Here is a 25,712-nt window from a genome sequence, read left to right on the forward strand (position 1 = left end):
TCTAAATTATTTTCATATACTTAGATGTTTTTATCATTACTGATTTTTTAAAAATGCTAATAAAAATGTAATCCTGTGGATTTAGATTTATATTTGTAAAATTCTGTGAATCTTAACTTGATAAGGTAATGGGAAAAAGAAATCCAGACAGGTAATTAGCAGTTCCCTTTGATGTCTTTAAAATATTTAATAGCTCCAAGTAGGGTTTTTAAGTTCTATATCAGTTAAAATATAAATGATCTATTCAGTACCTGGAATATGCAAGTGTTCTATGATTCTGATTAAAAAGATATCAAGGCAAAACTGAATTTTTGATTACATGAAATAAAGGTATTGACTTATTTATTCTGTCCACAGTAGAACCATTCTGTTTCCCCACCATTAAGTTGTGGTAGAAGGTGTAGGCATAGCCAGAAAGTTTCTCAAGAAGGATCTCTGAGTCTCTGGTAATGCCCAGGTTTTCGTGAAGTATCTACTTATTTTCCATAGAAAGGAAAGAGTCAACTTCAAAAAAAAAAATTACAGGCTGTTATTTCTAGCCACAGCTTTTTTTTTTTTTCTAAAAGGATTTTTAGTGATGGTACCTCTAGCTCTTCTGATTTTTTAAGCACATGGATTTTTTTTTTTTTAATTGCTCTGGATAAGTTAAGTGTAGAGTATCAGTTGTCACTGGTTGAATAGTAAGTGGCTCTAAAAATGTCTTTCTCTTTGAACTCAGTTGGAGAGATTCTGACCTACAGCTTTTTGAGGCAAAAGCAAGCATATGTTTTTTCCTTACTAGCAAATAAAAACAGGATTTTCCTTGATTATAAAAATAATAGGTGCTTGTTACTGCACGAACCCAGATAATACAAAATATATCAAAAAACAAAATTTTGCTAAAGTTGGCCAGTTGTATTGTTGTGGTATGTATCTTTCTAGTCTTTTGCCAGCCTCTGAATGTCTATATTTTTTATAAAAATTAGCTCATTATACTTGCTATTTTACAATATACTTTTTTATTCAACAATATATTGTAGAGAAATCTCCATGTTCATAAGTATTGATCTAAATAATTTTTCATGGTTGCACAGTATTCTTTTGAGTGAATGTCATGTAGCTTTGAGAGAATAACCAAGAATCCATGAGACCCGTACTTTGAAGGAAGGGAGTTTGTATTTTGGATAAACTGCACTCTTCCATTTGCAAGGATGTTAGTTTTCAGGAATTTTGACCCCACCCTTCTGAATATGGGGTTTAAATGATTCTGGGGACATAATTCACTTGATAACTGTTATTTTAAAGTGTTTAAATATGCCAGCTGATCGTTTTAAAAGATTCTAGACAGAGTTCTAGAATCTCAGAAATCATAAATAATAGTAATATGGACAAGAGGTTGGAATATGTGATTTGATTTTAGTGGAAGTTGACCATCACAGTTCCTTTGAATGAACCTGCATTCAAATTGAAATCAGTTTTGAGAAGCTTAGTTAGCTGTTTTGTGTTGAGACATAGCAGATTTATGAACAATTCTATGTCAACTTTTGCAGTTAAGTAGACCTTAACCATTCCTATTTTCCTAACTACATGATTTTGTCATTCCACTTGTTTGTGTTGTAAAACCAGGGGTTAGCAATTTTATAAAACAATTTGAGTAAAATAGAATATGATTGCTTTGAATTTAGTTTGAAAGATTGAGTATAAATTTTAAAATCCATGGAAAACACTTAGAACAGTGCTTTGCATTTAGCGATTGCTCAGTAGGTGGTAGTCACTCAGTAGGAGTAGATCTGATTTTTAAGTCGATTTTTCCTGATAATATATTTAATGAAGTGTTAATATTTTCTAGTACTTCTAACACTTGTCATGCCCTAATAGTTTACCAGCACTTTTATATGTTAACTTGTGAAATCTAGGGAAATTGTGATAATCATCATAATCACAGTAGTATCAATAAATTACTAGCTCTGTGAGCCAAATGCTATTCTAAGCACTTTGCACTTTGTAGAACTCATTTAATTTTCACAACCATTAAAGGTGTAGGTAGCATTATTCTTGTTTTTGATAATTATTCTTCAGGGTTTCCATTTTACAATGTGAAGCTATAAATAAATACAGGATGAATATATACATCCTATCAGGTAGAAAACTGAGTATGCAAGAATTATTTGCATAAAACCAAAAAAAAGGAAGATCTTTTTCAATTACTGTATTAAAAATTATTGAAACACATTCATACTTAGTGTTCAGGGGAAAGTCATCTTTGTGTAGAAATACAGGCAGCATCATTCAAATCACACATGCTCAAGTGTAAGTGTAAATTACTTCTTTTAAATATCTTAGGATACTGAAACTCTTGACACTACTATTAATTTCTAGCTGATAGGGTGTATGTTTTATAACTTACTAAAAAATCAAATAGAAATTATGTATATATGGATGAATGGATGGATAGGTAGGTAAGCTAAGCAATGCTAATGCTATTGTTACCACAATAGAAAATGACTAGAAGAAACTGGGATTTCTAAAAGTATGAGGTATTCTGTTTATTCATAAAATTGCTTTAAAAAGCATTAATGTTCAAATGAATCTTGAATATCTGTGGTTTAACATTTTGGCCTGATCTAAACTTAATCCTCATTAAATCCTGATTCTTGTGAAAGAAAATATACTTTATTTTTGCAATTTGAAACCATAATGTGCATGTGTGTATGTGAATACAGCCAATGCACCATTTCTAATGTTAATCATTATGAAAGTTTTGATGAATTTAATTAAGGAATGAAAATAGTTAAGGCCAATTTGGAAATCCTGTTCCTTCCCCTTACTTCACCAATATTGAGAATCGGATAATATACTTAAGATGGTTCTGATAATATACTTAGGACGGTCCTCCTAGGTGCTGTCACCACTGCCCCCTCCATTTAACATGAGAGTCTGTGGAGGGAGTTTACTTTTTTTAAGTCCTCCTAAGACCTGATCTCCCCTGTCTTCAGATTTGTTCCATTGATTTTTAGGAGGTGGTGGCACAAATTCGTCAAGGCCTACTTGTCTTTTTGTCTGTGTCATGTGGGTTCTGAAAAAGTAGCAAGTCTGAACCAAACAATGCCCGCCTAGATTCTTGTCATAATAATGGAAAAGACTAGAATGGATGTGGCCCTGGCTTTTTTCATTTGGGTTGACAAACTCCGCTATCAAACAAAATAACCTACTGCCTCCGTTGACTTAATTTGTTTTTTAGAATGGTGAATAGAAAAAGGTGTGTGTTTGAGGGGTGGCTCAAATAGTTCTTTGTAATGAAAATGAATGTGTTGAATATATACCTTCTGAGTGATTAAATAAACTGGAATTGCTTAATGTAATTCTTTTGAAGTAAACAAAGTTAGTAGACTATAAAATGTGATTATTTCATGTCCTTTCTTTAATATACAGGGAAGTCGAGACAACATGAGTATTGTACTAGTTTGCTTTTCAAATGCCCCCAAGGTCTCAGATGAAGCAGTGAGAAAAGATGCAGAGTTGGATAAATACTTGGAATCACGGGTTGAAGGTAAGAAAGATTTTTTTTTTTAATTTAGAAGGAAAGGAAAAGTACTCTTTTTAATTTCCACCTACCTAAGATTTACTATCACATCTTGGACCAATATGTGGGGATGTATTGGCACAGAGAAAACAAATATGTCTGTTATGCCACCAAAGAGAAACATAATTTGAAAATAGTCTGTTAAAGCTTACTTTTTTTTCTTTCCCTGATTACATATTTTTTAAAATTTATTTTTATTTATTTTTAGAGAGATGGGAAGGGAGGGAGAAAGAGAGGAAGAGAAACATCAATGTGTGGTTGCCTCTCACATGCCCCCTACTGGGGATCTGGCCTGCAACCCAGGCGTGTGCCGTGACTGGGAATCAAACCAGCGACCATTTGGTTAGCAGGCTGGAACTCAATCACTGAGCCACACCAGCCAGGGCCCTGATTACGTTTTTAATAGTAAGTGAAGAATTCAGTGAAATTTTCCTAAGGTTATCATGAACACCAAGTGGTGTAATTCCAGTAACACTGATTTTTCCTTCCCAAGTTAATTACAAAAATACATTATCATATGTTTTCATCATACTGATAAAATTAACTGGTGATATGAATGACTTATTTTTTTTACTTTTTATTTTGCAATAATTTTAATCTTAAAGTTGCAAAAATATTATAGAGAGCTCCCATGTACATGTTGTACCTTTTACCTAGATTACAATTACCTTTACCTAGATTCCCATTTGTTTACATTATAACTTATTTTAATCATCTTTCTATATACTCTGTAACATACACTTTAGTTCTCTCTCTCTCTCTCTACCTCTGTCTCCCTGCCTCCCCTAGTTGGTTCAATTTTCTGATCCACTTGAGAGTAAGTTGCAGATAAGATATCTCTGTACTCCTTCATACAAAAAGGACAGTCTCTACATAACTATAGTACAGACATCAAAATTAGGAAGTTACCATTGATATCATACTACCATTTATTCCATGGATTCCTATGAACATTTCCCTGGTAGTTCCAGTAGTGCTCACTGTTGGACGTAGTGCTGCATTTTACTGCTGAGCCTCTTTAGTCTCCTTCCATGTGAAAAAGTTGTATTGTGTTTTTCTTGTTTTTACTGACTGTGCTATTTTCAGTAGTACAGGTTGGTTAGTTACTTTGTAGAATGTCCCTCAGTTGGGGTTGGCTGATGTTTGCTCTTCATATGATTTAGGTTATACATTGGCAGAAATACTCGAGAAGTGATGCTAGGTTCTTCATGCATCATTGTCAGGAGGCCCGTGATATGGTAATCTTAACTTTCATCACTTCTTGAGATGTCTTTCAGGATCCTCCATTGAAAAGTAATAAGTATGTTTGTTATGCTTACTAGTAAGTGTTCAGTAGGGAGATACTTGAGATTATGTTAATGAAAGCAGTTCCTTACTTTCTGGCATAGGTTCATTTTGTATTTCCCTGCACCAGTCCTTGAATAAGCCACTTTGTCAATGACCTCTTTCTCTTTTTTTAAACTTTTCTTTTTATTTAGTAATTGGAATTTGTACACTAGTTGTGCTGTTGGGGTGTTTCTGTTCCTATATCTTCACAAAGAATAGAGGTACACACACACACATTTATGTCTTTATTTCTCCTAACTTCTTCCTTCCTTCTTTTTTCCCTTTGCTCCTTTTTTCCTCCTTTCCTACTCTCCTTCTTCATCTGTTTCTCCCACCAATAACTCTAACTCCTGTATAGTACTGCAGAGTTCATTTTAGTTTTCCCATGTTATATTTTTTACTCCCTTCTACAGTGGTTCCTACTACTATTCAAACAAATCTTCTGTCACAACTAACTGCTCGGACAGCCCATGCTGGACCCTGCTGCTGTCACCACTGTCCTCTCTACCCCCTGGGAATTTGCCTTGTTTGGCCCTGTCTGAAGTTTTGGGGGCTAAAAATCTGTTATTCAGGAATGACCGGGGGGAACTTTATCTTTAATGTAATTGCTGATACATTTGTGTTTAAATCTGCCATCCTATTTGTTTTCTTATGTCCCATCTATTTCTTTTTTCTCCTTTCTTGCCTTTTGAATTGGTCAGCATTTTCTGTTTTAGTTTGTCCCTGCATTTGCTTATTAATTGTGCATTCTTTTAAAAATTCAGTTAGTGGTTACACTGATAGATTGAGAATGCATTAGAGATTATGACAAGGTCCCCAACTTAATGCTACTTTTGGATTTTATATGTGCTGTTTTTCAGATATAAAATTACTTTTTATGAAGTTATATCACTCTTGTTTTCCTTGGTGTCATTCTTACAGAGTTCTTTCCTCAGTTCAAGATTACATATTGACCTGTATTTTCTCCCAAAACTTTTATGGCTTGACTTTTTAAAAAAATAGGAAATACATTTGAGGTCATTATGGTATGACCGGCTTATTGATTTTAGCTTCATAAGTCATGTGTTGGATATAGTAGCTATAGTAATGGGTGAGAGTTTTCAAATGTGTAATTACCATAGGAAAAACTACATTCTTTTGCAGATTGTGTGGGGCAGATTTCTTGATGGAGTTTATCTTTTAATAGAGATCAATAATATTTTTTTTAAGTAGAAGAAAAGTCAAGTAGTAAGCAGGGAATAATAGGAATATTGGTTAGGAAGGTCTCTATGAGGAAAGACATTGGAGGGAAGTAATTTTATATGGAAGAGTGTGGCTGTCCTAGGGGGAGAGCATTCCAGGCAGAGGGAGCAGCAGAGACCAAAGAGGGAATGTGCTTAGAGACAGCGGCTGGATTAGAATGAGCGGGTAGAAAAGTGGCAGACTTAGAATGGTTGCTGAGAAGCGGATTATGTATTGGTTGGCCAAAACGTTCGTTTGTTTTTTTCTCATAAGATGGCTCCGTTGGCACTTATTTGTCTTTAACTTCATTCAAAACAGTTTTGTGAAATGTTTTCTGACAGCTATCACATCAGCATACATTAAAAAACAAACGAACATCAAAATTGGTGAATTTTTGTGTAGCCATTTATATAGAGAAGATGGAAGAAAATAAGCAACATTTTCGGCAGTTATACTTTATTATTTCAAGAAAGGTAAAAACGAAACTGAAACACAAAGAAAGATTTGTTCAGTGTATGAAGAAGTTGCTGTGACTGCTGGAACGTATCAAAAGTTGTTTGTGAAGTTTTATACTGGAGATTTCTTGCTGGGCAATGCTCCACAATCTGGTAGAGCAGTTGAAGTTGATACCAATCAAATCAAGACATTAATAGATAATCAGTGTTGTACCATGTAGGGGATAGCCAACATACTGAATATCCAAATCAATAAAGTTATTGGTGAAAATAAAAAATGTCTTTTATTTTACTGAAAAAACTAAACAGATTTTTTGGCCAACCCAATGGAGTCCTGTAGACCAAAATGAAGGCTTTGGAGTTTATTCAAATGGGGATGGGAAGGTACTGGAAGATTTTGAGCACAAGGGTGACTCGATCTGAATTTTTCAAAGGATCTCTGTGGAGAAGAGATTGTAAAGAGGGGAGAAGAGATTGTAAAGAGGGTACAAGAGGGAAAGCCAAGAGATCAATTGGAATGATGCATTCACGTAGGGGACAGGCTACGGTGGGGGATTGGATGGCAGTAGCACTAGTGGAGGGGTGTGGAAACTCGTTTATTCATAAAGTACTAGCCTGAAGTGGTTCTCGGGCGATTTTTGTCCTCCAGGGGACATGTGGTAATTAATGTCTGAAGACATTTTTGGTGTCATAACTGAGGAGGGGCCACTGGCATGTAGTAAGTAGAAGTCAGGGCTGTTGCTTAATATTCTCCACTGCATAGGATAGCCTCCGTGGCAAAAAATTGGCTGGTCTAAAATATCAGTCGTGCTGAGGTTGAGAAACCTGTTCTGTAGAGATACATGTGTAAGGTAGAAAAATTACAGCCCTGTGTTCATAAAGCTTACAGTCTGCAATAAACATTGTATGCAGTGGGAGTGTGTGGCAGTGCACCCAGTGTAGGCTTGTGAGAAAGTGATGTAGAGTGGAAGAATACAAGTTACCTGTACTTTTAAAAGGGTTGTTGATTGGTTTGGCATAAAAAGTGTTCAAACTAAGGGGAAAGTACGTAAGAAGATCTAGAAGTAGGAGAAGGCTTCTTTGAATAGAGCCTTTGGAGATTATAGGAGTAGGGCAGAATTGAATGGGAATGTGAAAGTTAAGCCTTCACATGGTTTCGTGACGCATGGTTAAACAATTTGTATTTTACTTCTTGAGAGCTGCTGAGGATATTGCTTTCTATTGTCTTGCTAGAAAGTTGCTGTTGTCTGGTTTTTGTGGAGTTTATGTCTTGATACTGGCCAAATAATCATGTTTTAAAAATCTGTTTTCCATAAATTATAAATATAATAGAACATGTAAGCCCTTGCTGGTGTAATTTGATGGATTGAATGTGGGCTGTGAGTCAAAGGGTCAACAGTTTGATTCCCAGTCAGGGCATATACCTGGGTTGCAGGCCAGGTCCCGACTGGGGGCCACATGAGAGGCATCCACACATTGATGTTTCTCTCCCTCTCTTTCTTCCTCTCTTCCCCTCTCTCTAAAAATAAATAAACAAAAATTTTTAAATATATTTTAAAAATGGAACATGTAAATGTTTGATTTTGTTGTACGTATTAGCAAGTTCTGAATTTATTCTCCTGTTTTATTTTTAATAAATTACATAACTATTTAGGTATTGAAAAACCTGTAAGACTTTGTAATTACTCTCCTTCAAATTTTTATCCATCCATTGCTTTTGTTTTTCTATAATAGTATTAATACATTTCATATTATTTTATATAAAATTAGATCAAAATGTCTTTTCCATGTAGCTGTGCTATGTTCGTAGGCATAATTTTTAGTGATTATAAAGCATTTCACTAGTGACTGGCTATACCAAAAATTTTCCTTTATTTTTAGACACTTAGTTTGTTCCAGATTTTGCTTTTATGAATAATGCTAGAATGAGCATATATATGTAAATAATTTTTTATATTACCTTTTATTTTTTCATGTGATAGCAAGGTAAGTTTACTATTTATATTTTAACATAGGTACTACCAAATAGTAACTTATTTTACCTCTATTGGAATACTAAGTTATCACATTAATTTAGGAATTTTCTTTTAAAATCTACAGAAATTATGGAGAAGTCTGGTGAGGAAGGAATGCCTGATCTTGCCCATGTCATGCGCATCTTGTCTGCAGAAAACATCCCAAATTTGCCTCCTGGGGGAGGTCTTGCTGGCAAGTAAGTAGAACAAAAAGAACTAATTTTGAGTTTGTTTATAATGAATAATTAAATAATTGTGGGTAAGAAGTATATCAGTTACCTAAAGATGAAATGGGTTGATGGTTCTTTTACTAGAGTAGAATTCTAAAATTTTATCCAAAAGAGATTTTGTTAAAGGAATTATGTATCATATTCTGAGGATCAAGGTCCTAAATCTTTTTTTGATAATTGAGAGCAACTGTGTTGTGCAGATCAAATTCTGAGTGAAATGTAGAAACTGGTCTTGGCAAGTAGTTTTTGTGGCAGTTAATTTTTGTTATGTCAAGATGCAGTATTATTTTAAATACTCAGGTTTAATAATTGTAATTAATAAAACTAAAGTATTTTTTTTCAGGCGCAATGTTATTGAAGCTGTTTATAGTAGGCTGAATCCACATAGAGAAAGTGATGGGGTAAGTTTTGTTTTATTAAGCATTTTAATAATTTTATAATATAAATATTACTAGGTATGAATATATTCATATGATGAACTCTGTAGTAAGTTATTACTGCTTTTCATTTTAAGGAGTCAGTTAAAGTTTAAGGAAATGAATTGAAATGGAGGTAGAGGTGAAGTTCTATTTTGTAGGTAGGTTTGCTGTCACTTGATGGGTATCAAATACCTTTTTGTTCGAGCTCTGCTTATTTCCTCCTTGTATGTCTGCCTTCTCTTTTCCTTCTCCCTAAATCTTAATTTTGAGGCAAAGAATGTGCTTTTAAAAGTCTTAATTTCTCACCCTGGCTGGATATAGCTCAGCTGGTTTAGAGCATCATCCCCATACACCAAGGTTGCGGGTTTGATCCCTGTTCAGGACATACGTATAAATCAGCTAGTGAACATATAAATAAGTGGAACAAACTGATGTTTCTCTCCTTTCTTCCTTCCTTTTTCTCTAAAAATAATTCAAAAAATTATTAGATATCTCAGTTTTTCCTTTGGCAGACTCCTACCATCACTAGAAGTTAGTGATAGTGAATGAGTTGTTATTTTACTTATTTTTAAAATTTTATTTACTGATTTTATTTACTTATTTTTAAAGAGGGGGGAGAGAGAAAGAAAGGGAGAGGAGCATCAAAAGTGTGCTTGCCTCTCATGCACACGGCACTGGCGACTTGGCCTGCAACCCAGGTGTGTGCTCTGACTGGGAATTGAACTGGCGACCCTTTGTTTTGCAGCCTGGTTATTTATTGATTTTAGAGAGAAACATCGATTTGTTGTTCCTTTTATTGATGCATTCATTGGTTGACTCTTGTATGTGCCCTGACTGGGGAGTGAACCCACAGCCGTGGTGTGTGGTGCCGATGCTCTAACCAACTGAGCTTCCTGGCCAGGGTGAATGGGTTGTTACCTTAATGACCAGACTTCTCAGTGCCCCTGTGTGCCCAGCTGGATATCTGAGGGTAATTCCTCTTTCTAATCTTACTGTGCTGTGGGTTTATGTGTTTAACTGACATCACCATTGTTTGTTGTGCCCTCTCGTGTCTCACAGAGCAAATCTCTATCCCTTTGCCTCCCTTTGAAATATTGATAAGCTGTCCACTACTCTGTGTAGTTTTTGTTTGTTTGTCTGTTTGTTTTATGGCTTGCTTTATTTTAGGGTTAGTGCCAGGAGACAAAACAATGTCTTTTTTAAATTGCCCTAAATTTCAAAATCACTAATTCAAATAAGTATCTTCTCACGGTATTTTTAAGTTTTGAACATCTAAAAATGAATAACTTAATTTTTCACATGTATGCTTCAAAGAATTAAGGGAGCCAAACTTAGTAATGAAACTTGTTGAAAGAAATACACTCACCCTCCAGTCTCCAGCTTCTCTTGGCAGGCCTTGAGAGAGACATCAGCCACTGGTAGTAATTATGTAGCATCTCAATTGCGTTATTTTCCAGGGTTCTTTATGGCACAGCAATTTCATATGATTTCTTTTTTCTTCACAATGAAAGTGTACTGTCGGGAAATTCTACAGTTAATACATTCAGTGGGTTGAACATACATGATACTATATATTGATAACAGCAGAATTTGTGTCTTGGTCTAGAGCAGTGATTCTGAGTCTTTCTTTGTGGCAGTTACCTCAGAGTATTAAGAATTCTATCCAAAGCTGTGAAAATTAATTTTAAAATAAGGATATATCATGTGATACATTTAGAGAATTCCAGACAGACAATTGATAGGACACTGACATAACTAAAAACAGGTAATTGGGAGGTGAAGAATGTCTTATACCTCTTTAGCAAGATTATAGGTTCTCCATAGCACCCACCACCATGATTAGAAGAAGTAAGCCCTCAATAATTAGTTATGGATTCATTTATTAGCGATAGAAGTACTTCTGTTTTCTCAGGTATTTGAACTGCAACCCCAGTTTGTAATCTTAAAAAAATTATTATACCTTCCTGAATTTCTTGCTCTCTCAAAAAGTTGGCTTTGTCTCCAAACAAGATTTTTACAATGTTTTATAATACTAAAGTTCTGTTTAATATATACCAAGGATTTCTAAACTTTTTTTAAAATAGAAAATACTTATATATAACTTTATAGATAGTAAATATAAATAGGCAACCGAACCTTGAAGCTGAGGGGAAATGCTCAGGATATGAAACTTGCTCTGAGTATGATTATTATGTGAATTAAGGAGATGCATATTTGATTTCCTTTAGATATAAGCGCTGTGTTTATACCAGCAGATCAAACTTCATCAAGTCTACTGTGTAATGAATTGATGTAGGGAGAAGACTACAAAACATAAGGCATGGCCCATCCCTATTCTAAATGTAGCTTGCAATGTAGTAGATATAAATGCACACGAGTTAAATAATAATATTTCCAATCATTTAGTATAGAATCAAAAGAAATGACAATCTAGACTGTGAGTTAATTGCCATGTGAATTGTATAAGGACTGCTGGGAAAATAAGATCTTCAGAGAAAAGATAGGCTTTGAAGAATGATTTGCATGGCAGAAATGAAAGGAGGAGGACAATAGATAGCTCGAGTGGAGAGAGGAGCCAAGAACAAAATATAAACTATGTTTGAAGGAAGTGACATGATTTTGAGTGGAATACAGAACTGCTATGGTAAAAAACAAGAATTTAGGATATCAGTATTTTCTAAGAGACCTGGAGAAGACTTTCGAACTTTTATGTTTTAAATTAAGGTGCCACCGTATGTTTGGAGCATAAGCATGACAGGCTTAAAGGAATATCTGGTATTTTAGTCTCTTAGAAACATGTGAAGTATTTGATGAAAGATGCTGGACTTTAGATAGTTGTGAAATAATTGCAGAGATCAGATGATAAGTACAAATTCACTATAGATATATGGATTAGAGAATTCCCTTTTCACTATGAAAATTGGCTTGCAGCCCAGAGACTTATTTTGGGAAACATTATTCTTTCAGAATGATCATGACCTTAGAAAAATGTTGAACCATAACTACAAGTAGTAGAGATATACTAAAAAATACAAAAGAAACAGAACAAATGAAGGAGTTACAGATGTTGAGTTAAATTATTAGCTCGTGACCTACTGTAGCAGCAAATTAGGCACAGATGTGCTGCACACACGCTCCTCAGATCTGTGCCGTGGGGAAGATGCTACCAGGAAGTAGAGCGTGGCAGGGGCCAGTAGTTAACCTGCAGAATAGGAGAGACTAAAGTGTGCTAGAAACTCAAAGGAGATGACAGTTGGGATGCATTATAAAAGTTAAGCTTTTAAAAATAACAAGACTTCAAAGAATAATGCTAGTCATAGTGAATCAGAGGTACATTTAGATTCCTAAAGTGTCTACTTTGTATTATAGAATTGTTCTGATGTAAGTGCCTATAAGGGATACCTTTAGAAATAGGGATTCATTCTTTTTTTTTTTTTTTTTAAGATTTTTAAAATTTATTTTTAGAGAGGGAAGGGGGGGAGAGAGAGAAGAGAGAGAGAGACAGAGACATCAATGTGCGGTTGCTGGGGGTTATGGCCTGCAACCCAGGCATGTACCCTGGCTGGGAATCGAACCTGGGACACTTTGGTTCCCAGCCCGCGCTCCATCCACTGAGCTACGCCAGCCAGGGCTGGGATTCATTCATTTTTATTTATTAAAAACAACCTTTGGGTCAGTATTCAAAAAGCTGAGTTGAATATACGTAAGAAATTAAGTCATTACAATATATTAAGAAAGTTCACTATTTAGGATAATCTTATTAAGTTTACTAAATGTATTTCGTAGTTCGACTCTTTGGAATATAAGCAATATTGATATTTTCCCAGCTTTTAAAATCAAAGTCTATGGAAAAAAGTCTAGAAGAAATTCTTAATCAAGGAGTTCATGATTCCCCCAAAAGTTTTTGCAAGTATATTTATGTATGTTCAAACATATTTAAAATAATTTTTTTCCTGAATCCTCACCCAAGGATTTTATTACTTTTAGAGAAAGAGGAAAGGAGAGAGAGAGAAATGTCGATGTGAGAGAAACATAGGTTCGTTGTCTCCCGAAGTGCGCACCTGGACAGGGGTTCTGTGCCCTGATTGGAAATTGAACCTGCAACCCTTAGGTTATGGGACAGTGTTCTAACCAACTGAGCCACACTGGCCAGGGCATACATATTTTTTAAATTATGATTTTGTCTACGATTTTCATAAGTTCCTCAAAGGAGTCTGTGACCCTGAAAGAATAATTGCTTATAAGCCCAAAAAGAATAAAAGTACATTTTGGCTCTAAGGTATTCTTATATTAGGCAGAGCTCTTAGTTCACCCTCCTTTTCTTCTTGTAAAATGCTAGTTTGTGGTTTTTTTTTTTTTTCTTCCAATCCATGTCCATGAACTAGTTTGTGTTTTATAACTAGAATATAAGTTCTGTAAGATAAGAGACTTCATCTGATTCACTTATGACTATAATCCCAGTACCTACAGCAGTGCCTGGCTGATGGTGAGAGCTCAATAAATACTTGTTAAATAAGAAATCTTTCCTCCCTTGCTTTCTCCCTCCCTGCTCCTCTCTCTGAAAATAAATAAATAAAATCTTAAAAAAATAATTATAGTAAAGCCCTCACTGGTATGGCTCAGTGGATTGAGTGCTGGTCTGTGAACTGAAGGGTCACCCATTGGATTTCCAGTCAGGGCACATGCCTGGGTTGTGGGCCAGGTCCCCGGTTGGGGGTGTGCGAGAAGCAACTGATTGATGTTTCTCTTGCATATCAATGTTTCTCTCCTTTTACTTCTCTCTCCCTTCCCCTCTCTCTGAAAATAAATAAATAAATCTTTTTTTAAAAGAAATAGTTCTATTCACTTCTAGTACTTCCTTGCTAAGACTACCCTTCAGTCATATGTTTAAAAAATAATTCGAGGTTGCTAATTGGTATAAAAGTGTATTTTCAGAGCTTTATATTTTCCATGGGAAAATGTTATGTTCTTCCCTCAAAGAGGACTTCTAATGCTTTTAAATTAGTACATCACTGATCAAGTAGCTATATAAGTAAGGACTTGTATTTACCCACCTCTTATGTGCCAAGCCCTATACATACATACATACATATACATATACATATACATATATAATTATAGGCAATTGCCTGAACACCCTTTTTATATAAGACTAAGAATCAGTGAGATGAAGTAGCTTACCCAGGTCACAAAGCTAAATAAATCACGTAGCCAGTTTTGGATCTAAGAGTAGCTCCCTGAACTTCTCTTTATACCTTTCATGCTGCCTCTTTAAGCTATTTTGAGATTACCTAAGTTTCTGTACCCTGCTGCTGTGTGTCACCCAAGAAAAATCATTTCCTGTTCTTTTTTGTGTGAATCTCATGTTTAGTAGTCATAAGATACTCTGTTTTTAATGAGGAATATTTTATAAAGTTGTTGAAAGTCAGCAGTCAAGTCCAGTGTTTTAATCCATTACTTCAAATTTAAATACACATTTTTATTTATCCCTGGGATACAGAAAAATTTTAAGGCATTTGGATTTTTGAGGAGAGGAATGATAACAGCAAAAGCCCCAAAGACTCTTCCTCCATACTCTTTTTGCATCAAGTGTTATATACAGTTTTCTTTTTTATTTTATTTCAGATAAATCAGTTACAGTAAAGATAGGCTGCTTGTTACATTTTTATATCACAGTCTTAGAGCTTTATGAACAGTAGATTTTTATAAATTGTTTCTTGTTTACTTTTTCAATGGGGAAAGCATTTTCATGGAGACGACCTGTACAGTACCTGAGAACGTGCTAAGTATAATCACTATTTCTTAAGGTATGATTTGACATACCACTTCTTAGCTGTGTGGTCTCGACCATTTTAAGCAAATCTCTAAAATTGTTTTACACTGATTAAATTTTACATAATCCTTGCAAACCACATCTAACTTATTAGGTTCTTCGATGGTCATTGTTAGTTGTGTCTCACAAAATCACATTTCAGGATCTTTAGTTCTAAAAGTTTTTTTTAGTTGACAAGCAGGGCATAGGACCTCACAAAAAACTCAACATATACTAGCATAGTAAATACCCTAGTATCCTTTACTTTCCTGTATTGTTTTAGCTATTCTTTGAAAAACTTTCCTTATAGCAACTCCATTTTTTAATGCTGAAATTAATATTAACCAGTAAAATTTTATTTTTAAAATATGCTTAGGTTTCCCCCCCCCTTTTTGCTCTGTGCTTCATATATGTACATTCCCATGTCTTCCTGGGTATAAGACAGTATTTTCATAATGAGAGGTTTGATTTTTAAGTTGTGTTAGTCAAGGTAATTGTTAAACCTTTCAAACAAAAACTGAGAAAAATATTCTAAATTCCCATCTCCATAATTGCCTTACTTTTATTTTGCGGAATAATTTTAACTGTCCTATTTAATATGATTTTTTATCCTGTAATTACATTAATCTTTCTGTATCAAGAAAATACATTATCTACTTCAATATGAAATGATTTGTGGTCTAGTTCTATAGTAATTTTAACCAGTATTTACTTAGTAAGTTTATATGGGGCACTTACTATGCAAAAACTTACCCTAATGTACTCAGCAAACAGTCAGAGAGACATTGATGTTAATTACACCTGTACACAAATCTGAGCTCTGTTACTTGTATTGTCACCCTGACAAATACCTTAAATCTATCTGAGACTTATAAAAATTAGGGTTGCAGTGCCTATTATTTAGAGTACCTGTGAGGATTAAATGAGTTCATGTATATAAAGTTCTTAACACAAACATTAATTTTCCTTCTCTAGAGGGTAGGGAGGATACAGAAAGTAATATGAAATTATCTTGAATTCAGTGAACTAATGGAGATACTTGTGAACAGTTGCAAGGTGAATTGCTATATTAGATGTGTATACATGGATGCTATGAATGTATGAATTCAGGTGAAGAAGGTACAGCTACGTAATAGGTTCCTTTTTTGATATTAATGAAACTCCATAGGAGGGTTATGTAACATAACTTTGAAGAATCAAATGAAATGGCTGGGGAAAGCATTTCACCCACCTATCATCTATCTAGTACAATAGGGAAACACAATTTGCTTTAAGATAAAATGACTTTTAAATGTGGTTAATAGCTGAAGTTCTTTTCAATTCAGTGGTTCTGTGATGCCAGCCATTGTCAATCCATCCCTACTTAATTTACAGGTTTGGTTTTATGTGTTTTTTTTTTTTTTTAAAGAACTGCTTCTGAACTGCTGCTAGTAACAGCAGTGCACAGAAATGTAGATGATTACTGTAATAAGAAAGGTGTCAGATGGAGAGTGAGATGCACTTCTCCTTTGAGCCTACCAAAATTAACTGAAACACAACTAATATAACAGCCTTTGATCCAACCTTTTCAGTAAGTTCAAGTAAGTAGAGTTATGGGTGTCCAACCTTTTGGTACCTCTGTACCGCACTGTAAATAAGAAGAGTTGTCTTGGACCACACATTAAATATACTGTGACACATAATCACAGAAAATCTAATGTTTTAAGTAAATTTACAATGTTGTGCTGGGCCACACTCACAGCCATCTTGGGTTGCATGTGGCATTGGGCACCCCTGGCTGTGGTCCTCACCCTTGTTTATCAGAACCACCTGTCAGGCTTTATTATTATTATTATTTTATTATAAATCACCCCAACTCACTGAATCTGGATATCATGGGATGGAACTTTGGCATCTGTATACGTAATTTTTAAAAGCCTCGCAGGTGATTCTGCTGTGAAAACCAGGGTTGACCATCACTTTAGCTGTGTGTAAGTCCAGTGCCCGACTGAAGCAGATTTTGTTTCAATGTCAGGAAAAAAAAATAGAAGTTTTCTATTTATATATAAATAGGGAGTTTTTATTTTTATATTTTCTTTTGGGAATGGGGGTAGTTTTATGCCCCTCATTAGAAGTTCTCTGTGATACACCAGTCAGTAAGTAGGAAATTAATTGCCTTTTGGAACACCTGATTAAAGACTGATAAGGTTTATGATTAGCAAGCACTGATCTCATTGTTCCATCTTAACCTTTCCTAAAAAGATTCAAATGAGAAACTTTATTTAAGGAAACCTGTTTATTTAATACAGAAGGAAAGGTAAATACAAAAGATCTTAACAGAATATATTTTATTATGTTCTCTCCACACACATTTTCCTAATTAAAAGAAAAGTTATTTTGACAGTTAATATGCCTGATGTAGAAAATTGGAGACTTTAAAGAAAACAAAGCATCTGTAACTTCGTTATCCATCATGATCATTCACACAGGGGTGGGCGAAAGTGGGTTTGAATTCAGCCACCTCAGGAGACACTGGGGCTGACCCAGGCAGGTCACTGAAATCCCGATGTGAATAATGAAGGCCGGCTAATAGAGCAGTTACAAGATTGTACCTGAGTGCACTGTGCCATTATGACATTCTTTTGAGTTAATGCGACAATCAAAACCTGCATGTCTTTTGTCCACACAAACAGCTGTCAGCCCACTTTTGCCCAGCCCTGTGCATTGCTGTGCTGCTTTTCCACCCAGGCAGCTACATATGATAGCCTAAAATGAACAAGTACACAGTCCTGTGTACATACACTATCCAGTTATTATCTTTTGCTTTTTGCCTCAAGGGTACTTTTTATTAAAAAGTATTCAAGTACTCTCATTTTTCTAGTAAACATTGTCCTTTATTGTGTGGTTATATTAGTATCATCTTTGTCATAGAATTATAGAGTAACAGTCTTCAAAGATGTTTAAGAATTTGCGTCAGGTCGTCTATATTAGTAACCATTTTTGTATTTCATTTTCCTAACATGATAAAAAGTCTCAGAAGTTTTCTTACAGAAAAATCGAAATGAGCATAGTGAAGACCTTCTGCCTAGAGTCAACAGTTCGTAGTATTTTGCCGTGTTTACAAAGCGTGCATGTATACACTACTTTTTTTTTTTTGACTGATTCTTTTGACAACAAATTGCAGGCATCATAGTATTTCATCTCTAAATATTTTGGCATGCACCTCTTAAGAATGAGGACATTTTTCTACATAAGCATAATGTTATAGCTAAGGAAAGTAATAATAAATTTAATAATGTAATTTAATATCGAGTACATATGTTCTCAGTTATCCCTAGATTGGTGATTATAATTGTTATTTTGTGCCATGGTCTAATCTGATCATTAGGTTACCATTCAAGCATATTAAGCAAGTCTTTAATCAAGCCCCGTTTTTTCCCCTGTTGACACTGAATATGAGGATTCTGAGCCCGCTTTTTATACAATGTCCTACCTTCAGGATCATGCGACTGTTTCCTTGTGTCCTTTAACTCGATCGTCTATTCTCTGTTTCCTGTAAACTAGGAATTAGCTTTATTAGATTTATATTAGACGTTTCTGGCAAAAATACAGGATGTGGCTCTGTGTTCCCTAATTCTCACATCAGGAGGCGCACATTATTTAAGATTGTCTGGCTTTTACTCTTTCAGCTTAACTGTGATCAGCTTGGATGTTAGAGCTTGTTCTGCTAACAAGATTAAGTAGCTAGTATTGTTGAAACCTGTAAATTTCTCCAAATTTATTAAAATATAAAAGGATTAGAAGTTTGCTATTCATACCGTATTATAATGTTTAAAATAATTCATCTGTTTTTACAGATGTTTTATTAAACTCTTCAAAGATATATGCAAATAAAATTTTTAGTCACGAACACTTTAATATTTCCCAGAAATCCAGTAGGAGTTTGTGTAGTTTGACATCTTCTATCTCCTATCCAACCTGTCATTTAGAAGAAATGATGGAGAAACTAATGTTCTAATGGCCTGCTTTTCTGTCCTGTCCTATTGCTTTACACACTAATTTTCTTTTATCCTAAGTCATGATAGCCAATTGTTGTATTTTTAAGTAAGTCAGTTTTATTTAGGAAATGCTTGTGTTGCTGTTGAATTCTAATACAGTAAGCTTCAGCTTAAACTTCAAATTACAATGTAAAATAATACAAACAAGTTCATGGTAATTTGCTAAAAATAACTTGAGATATTTCAATTGGAAATTTTTATTATTTGACACAAGACTTAATACTTATTTAATAAAATGTTCTCATGCTTAGACTATGTTACTCTTGGTAGAAAAACAAGTGTTTTGCTGTGATGTTTTGAAATACATGTGATATCCTAGTTTGTCTACTGACACTGGGGTCTTGAATCTTAAAAAAAGGCCTCCGATGAAGCAGAGGAAAGTGGATCACAGGGAAAATTGGTGGAAGCTCTCAGGCAAATGAGAATTAATCATAGGGGAAACTACCGACAACTTCTGGAGGAGATGCTGACTAGTTACAGGCTAGCTAAAGTAGAGGGAGAAGAAAACCCTGCTGAAGAACCAGCTGCTACAGCTACTTCTTCGAACATTGATGCTGGAAACCCAGTGACAATGCAGGAAAGCCAAGCTGAATCCAAAAGTGATCTTGCTGGCTTAGACAGCTGTAATGAAGATGCAGGGACAAGCATGGGTGGTGAAAACATATGACTTTGTGGTAATATTTTTGTGATCTTTGGTTTGACGGTTTTTACTTAGGAAGTGTAATGTATGCATTTATATAACATTTTTCTTATTTGAATCTTGGTAAACTAGTTTTATTATCATCACATAGCCTTGTTTTTTAATGAGGCCTTTGCATACACCTTTATCAGATAGTTTAAAATTGACTTTTACAGTACTTTGAACTTAATAAAATTATGTCATTTCATATTGTATGCCAGAAATGAGGCTACCAGTTATTAAAGTCAGTAAATTCATACTAGATAGCATTAAAGATTATTGATCAGCAAGATTATAATATGTTGTGGAAAGACTTGTTAATGTAGAAGTATATTGTTTCATATTATTTTACATTTTAGTATACTCATAGTTAGCTTTGTAATGAATTTGTATTTTCTTTAGTGATTTTAGTTCTTTAAACAATGGCAGATGTGACCTGTAATGTTTTTTTCAAGAATGATTATTGGTGTGTTCTTTGACTTGTTTGTATTTTACATCTCTGTAGTTTTATTTCTAGAAGTTCTGAGCTATTGGATGTGTGGTTAATTTTTCTTTCTGTGTATTCTTTATGAAAAATAATTTTTGGAAATCCTGTGTATTATTCATATAGCATTGGTTTGTATTTCTGTATAGCCTAACTACATACATCAAAATGTATGTCGACTAAGTGTTCAGAATGAAATTATAAGTGTTTAAGTCCAAATAAAGCACACGATATGGAATAATCTGTGCATGTTGTACTTATTTTTAAAAAAATTAAGACAGTTTTGTTATATTGGAAAAATACCCATTAGGAGTTCATTTGTGTTTATATAAAACTTAGAAAACTTTTGGCTTGGCTTTTCTTCATTAACTAAAAAAGAAAAAAGATTTTGAGAAGTCTTACTTAAAGAAAATCTAGTCTGTTTCTTACTCCCTTTTGTGTTACAAAATACTAATCTTTGGGCAGAGTGAACACACACAGACTTGTCAGAAAATTGCCATCATGGGCATTTTAAAGATCACAGGACTGTCAGTGTTGCTCTGTTTATCAGATATTAATAAATGCAAGAATTACAGGGTATTTTAAATAGTGGCTGATGGGAGTTTTGTTTTTATTTTAAGTACAGATATTAGTCGTGTGGGAAATATTTTTAAAACAATTATTTTGTGACTGTAGGTCATTAACTTTTCTTCTTCATATTTATATTTATCATGTGTCTGAAGTTGCTTAAGGTACCATTAAGTTGAAACTTTGGAATCTTCTAAGGTAGCTGATGTTTTGATCTACTTTTTCCAGTGCCGGAATACTTTTAAGTGATTTAAAAGGAAGGCATTTGGTGGAAAGGGGAGGGGAAAAGAAACCCAACCAGGTACCTATCTGTGTTAGATAGAGCCATGTGTATATACACACAATGTACAGTGCGCACGCCTCTCTGTAAACATTCCTTTTCGAACAAAGAAATGAAGGTAATTTGTTCATCTAATTTTGTTTTCTTTTGAAATTCAATCCAATCTGGAAGTGGTGTAGGTAAATAATAATAATATTCTTCCTTTTTTCTTCCTGTAGGGTGCTGGAGATCTAGAAGACCCATGGTAGCCTTATAAACTTCTAAAATGCTTTTGATTCTGAAAATTGGGGCAAAAACTTTTAATCACAATTTTCTTCAATACAAGGGAAAAATATTCTTGTGGATTCCCAACGTTTTGTGATATGAGCAGAAAATCATTAGCATTTCCCATCATTTGTTCATATTGTGTTTTCTGATAATTGCCACTTGTAGCATTGCCTGTACTACAGTATTTTTGCCAACCTCAGGCATACTGGTTACATCTGTGTTGAACTTTTGGCCCTAGAAACCAACAGTTAATTTCATCACAAATAACGTTTGTGCCTGAGGTGCATGGGAATATAGTTAGCTGTACTCTGAAGATACATTATGTTTTTTTTTTTTTTTTAAACAAGACACACAACATATAAGCATGTAAAAGTAAACAATTGTATGAGATGTTCTTTTTTTCAGTTCACCAAGTTGAAAGCCTTTTGCAGCTCTGTGGCTTGAAATTTCATTTGAGCAATTTACTATAGGGTATATATTTATTATTAATGGTTATTTAATTTCTTTTCCAATTTTACCTGTATTACCAAACTGGGTTCTCCATGTCCACATTGTAATGTTGCCTGCTTTGAGATAAGTGTATCTGGCAATAATACTATAAACCCTGACAAATTTTATGCACGTATCTACTTCATCCTTCCACTCTCACTAGAAAATCTTTGAAACCAAATGGATTAATTTATGGCTATTTATAATTTGCTTTGACATCTCACTGCTGCAAATTTTTTAAATGATGAGATTTGCCTTTATAATGTAAATTGTGATTTTGGTTTTACATGTGGTTTTCTATAGTTTTAATTTTTCAGCTTTTAAGATACGACAAGTTTTGTGTAATTTGGTATAATTTTTAATTGTTTACATTATTTTAAAAGCTCAGAATATCACATTGAAATATGACTATAAATACATTTAAAATTATCTATTTTAGATCTAAGGAAATATTACAGAGATATTTTCATGGGTTCAGTAACCCCTTTCATTTTATAACATTGGGCACGGTACAGAGTGGCTGTCACATAAGGTACTTGAAGATTATTAGTTTAATTCTATTTTTACAATAACCTTGAATTCCTGAATTCTTTTTGAGTTTTGCATGTATCCAATTAATGCTGAACATGAAGAGTAAAATATTTATCTAAAAGCTATCGGAGTAGGAGAAGCAATGAATGTATCCATTTGTACATGGTTTACATGTGGTGGATGCTTTGTAAACATTTTCCTGTATGTTTAAATTGTGTTTCAGCAGGATGTAATTGCCCTTGTGTATAGTTACAATGAGTCATCATCTGGTCCTGTGTGAAATAGAATTCATGGTATTTTCTGTAACATTTTCCTGACGCTGTTTCCGGGGAGTCACACATTTGAATACAGACGGCTTCCTTGATCATTTGATTTATTGTGCACCTGATTTTTGGTCTACAAAGAATTATTGCCACAGTATATTTTATTTATTCTTTAGATTTTAGCCTTGTAAGTTAAAGTGCTTTACATGATGACGTTAAAAGCTATTTGTCCCTTTACTGGGTTTGGGGGGCTGTTAAAAGATAGGGAATGAAGAATGCAAAATGGTTTATTGTTCAACTGTCCACTCTGATCCAATCCTGTACTGATAGTACCTTTCCAGTATGATATTGTGATGTTTCATACACTGCAGTGAACATAACCAACTTGTTGCCTAAATAAAGAATTGATAAAAACAGTGTGACACATTACTATTTGGTATGATTTTTAAAATAAAAGTCCAGTTTTGAATGTTATTTTAAACATTTTATATAGTTAAAATATTATGAAGTGTTTCATATGGAACTGTGTAGGTGAATTATAATTCCAGGGAAGAATTAACCAAACTAAGAGGATAATACTAATTAAACCCTTTTCTACTCCCATAACATTTTTATACCACTTTTAAAAAATCTTTCTCTGGTAGTTTAGTGGCCCTTGAAATACAGATAACACATGAGACAGCAAAAGGAAAACTTATGTAGTATTTACTAATATCAGTTTACTAGTCCACCTCTTCTCAAATATTTTGGTATCAAGAACTACTTACAGTCCTAAAGGCAGAAGATCCCAAAGAACGTTAGCTTTTGTGGGTTACATTTATTGATATTTATTGCATTAGAAAAGAAAACCATTCCCTGTTAACATAAACAGCATTGTTTTATAAAAACAAAATTATTTTCCAAAACTAAATAGCGCTGGCTTTTGTTTTGGAAATCGGCTGGATTTTTGTATCTGCCTTGCATTCAATCTGTTGCAGTGTGACTGTTTGAAATACATGAAGAAGTCTGGCCCTACACACATAGTATTTGAAAGAGTGTTTCAGTAGCTCCAGGTAATGGCAGATATTCCTGTTTGATACATTATCAAAACTTCAGAATTGGTAGTTTCTTGAAGGTTATTTGCAGTGTGAGATCTGGAACTATTAACTCAGCTTTGTACTATGTTATATTAAAATCTGTTTGATCTGTCCTGCAGTTTGGATGGATCTTCTACTTTTTCATGATTTAAAAACATGCATTAAGTCATTTGGAAAATACTGTCAGTGTTCATCGAATTATGCAGTTCTTTAGAATATCAACATGTTACTATGCAGTACTTAAAAGTTTTTGGTTAATGTTAAACTGATACCTTGAGAAAACCTTGAGAAAAATTTTAAATGTTGGGAAGCTGCCAAGCTCATGGTGATGGATACAGATTTTTTTTTTAATTCTAATTTTCACTTGGAAGGTGACATTTTATCATTGACAACAAATATTGTCAGTTGCTTGCTTCACTCATTTTAGAGAAAATGTCTGCTGGCATAACCGTAGTCTATCAGTCTCTCTCAAGTAAAAGTCGCGCTCCACAAAGAGTGAGTGGTTCAGGGCACGTCTCGAATAATAGCCTGAAATAACCGCTCTACTCCGCGTGCTGCAGAACCAGCACTCCCCACTGCACCAGATAGGCCATTAAAAGGAGGTGAACTCAAGGATACAGTTGCAATGAAATTAATTATTATTGCTTAAGATGTTAACTGAAATGGGCCGTTTCCCCCTTTTTCTTTGGGAGTGTAGGAATGAAGGTACAAGAACAGCTAATTTGGTTGGTGCTGTTTTTAGTTGTGCTCAAGCGCCTGCAGTTGAACCCACTGTTTCTTTTGCACAATCAGTGCAAGCATCAGTACTTCGAAAAAGAATAAGTATTAGTATTATTAATAAGAAAATAGTTTTGGTTTCGTATACCTCCTTTAAAGTTCCCCTCGATTCCATACTTTCAGAATTTCTGTCCTCCTTTTGGCGACTGTCTGTTTGTTTATTCCAGACATCACAGTGTAATAGTAAGTGAATGTTAAGATAGACAAATGTGACAGAATTTACTTGGCAGGGTAGGGGAGGAGGGTATTATTGTTATGCTGAAACTTACAAAGAAAGATGAAGGTGGAATCTTGAGCATTGTACTTTTTCTCTTAGAATGTTACTTCCATGCATCTCGACCTGGAAAACTCATGATTTAAGGTTAAACCTAGCAATAGAGTTTGGTTTTTGAATGGCATGTATTTGCGTCATTTTAATCTTAGAGCTCTTCAATTACTATAGATTTGTGTTATATAAAAAGAACTCACTTCTGATAGAATTTTTAATCTATGTTTTAAATAAAATTATTCTACTGTTGGCTGAGACATCACATCAGGTTGACCAGATAAAGGTGGGACTTTTTAATAATTGAGTGGACCAGGACTTTATTCTGAAGGGGTTTTTTGTTGTTAGATTTTTCAGTTTTCTGAACATTGAACAAGGTAAGGGAGAGTTACCACATAGGTGTTACTTTGTCTAATTACGAGCTTTGGTAACTATAGCATTTCCTTAAGATACTTATTGCTTGAATTTTTGTTTTTAAATGTTTGGTTAGCCAGATGTCACTGTAACTCATTACCTTGTCAGTTTCATTTCAGGTGTCTGGGATCTGGTGTTTCTTCATAGTGCTGTCTGGCTTTCCAGCCAGCCAACTAGGGAGTTGGCCCTCATAAGGAACCGTAGTGAAATGTAAACCAGGATGAAGGTGGCACATACCCATCTTAAAAAGCTCAGTTTGGTTAGGCTTCTTTATTATTTAATGTAGCAAATATTAAAATATCAAGTTGCATATTTTGAGGTTTATTTTTAAAATAACACCTCATTTTGAAGGAAAACAGAGAACCTAAGCATTTCTCCACATTTAGTTTGCTGCTAAATAAGTACAGTTTATTCCCAAGAGTCAGTTTCTTTTTTCCTTGGAGTTTGTTGTTGTTGTTGTTAAAGATTTTATTTATTTGTTTATTTACTTATCTTTAGGGAGAGGGAAAGAGGAGTTGAAAGAGAGGAAGAGAAACATTGATC

General features: G+C 34.3%; 1 protein-coding gene across 3 annotated transcripts in view; it reads left to right on the forward strand.

Moving 5' to 3' along the window:
* PPM1B (protein phosphatase, Mg2+/Mn2+ dependent 1B) overlaps positions 1-25,712 on the forward strand; it is a 72,122-nt gene that overhangs the window by 37,808 nt on the left and 8,602 nt on the right. The window contains exons 3-6 of one of the 3 annotated variants that reach the window (XM_028516841.1): positions 3,412-3,529; positions 8,665-8,776; positions 9,153-9,210; positions 21,306-23,066. In XM_028516841.1, the coding sequence (XP_028372642.1) occupies positions 3,412-3,529; positions 8,665-8,776; positions 9,153-9,210; positions 21,306-21,335 (318 nt within the window). In that variant the 3' untranslated portion in view covers positions 21,336-23,066. Of the gene's footprint in view, positions 1-3,411; positions 3,530-8,664; positions 8,777-9,152; positions 9,211-19,435; positions 20,483-21,305; positions 23,067-25,712 lie in introns of those variants that run through there. The other 2 variants (XM_028516835.2, XM_028516839.2) reach the window with 2 other exon arrangements.

The sequence above is a fragment of the Phyllostomus discolor genome, chromosome 6, assembly GCF_004126475.2.
Source record: "Phyllostomus discolor isolate MPI-MPIP mPhyDis1 chromosome 6, mPhyDis1.pri.v3, whole genome shotgun sequence".
NCBI lineage: Eukaryota > Metazoa > Chordata > Mammalia > Chiroptera > Phyllostomidae > Phyllostomus > Phyllostomus discolor.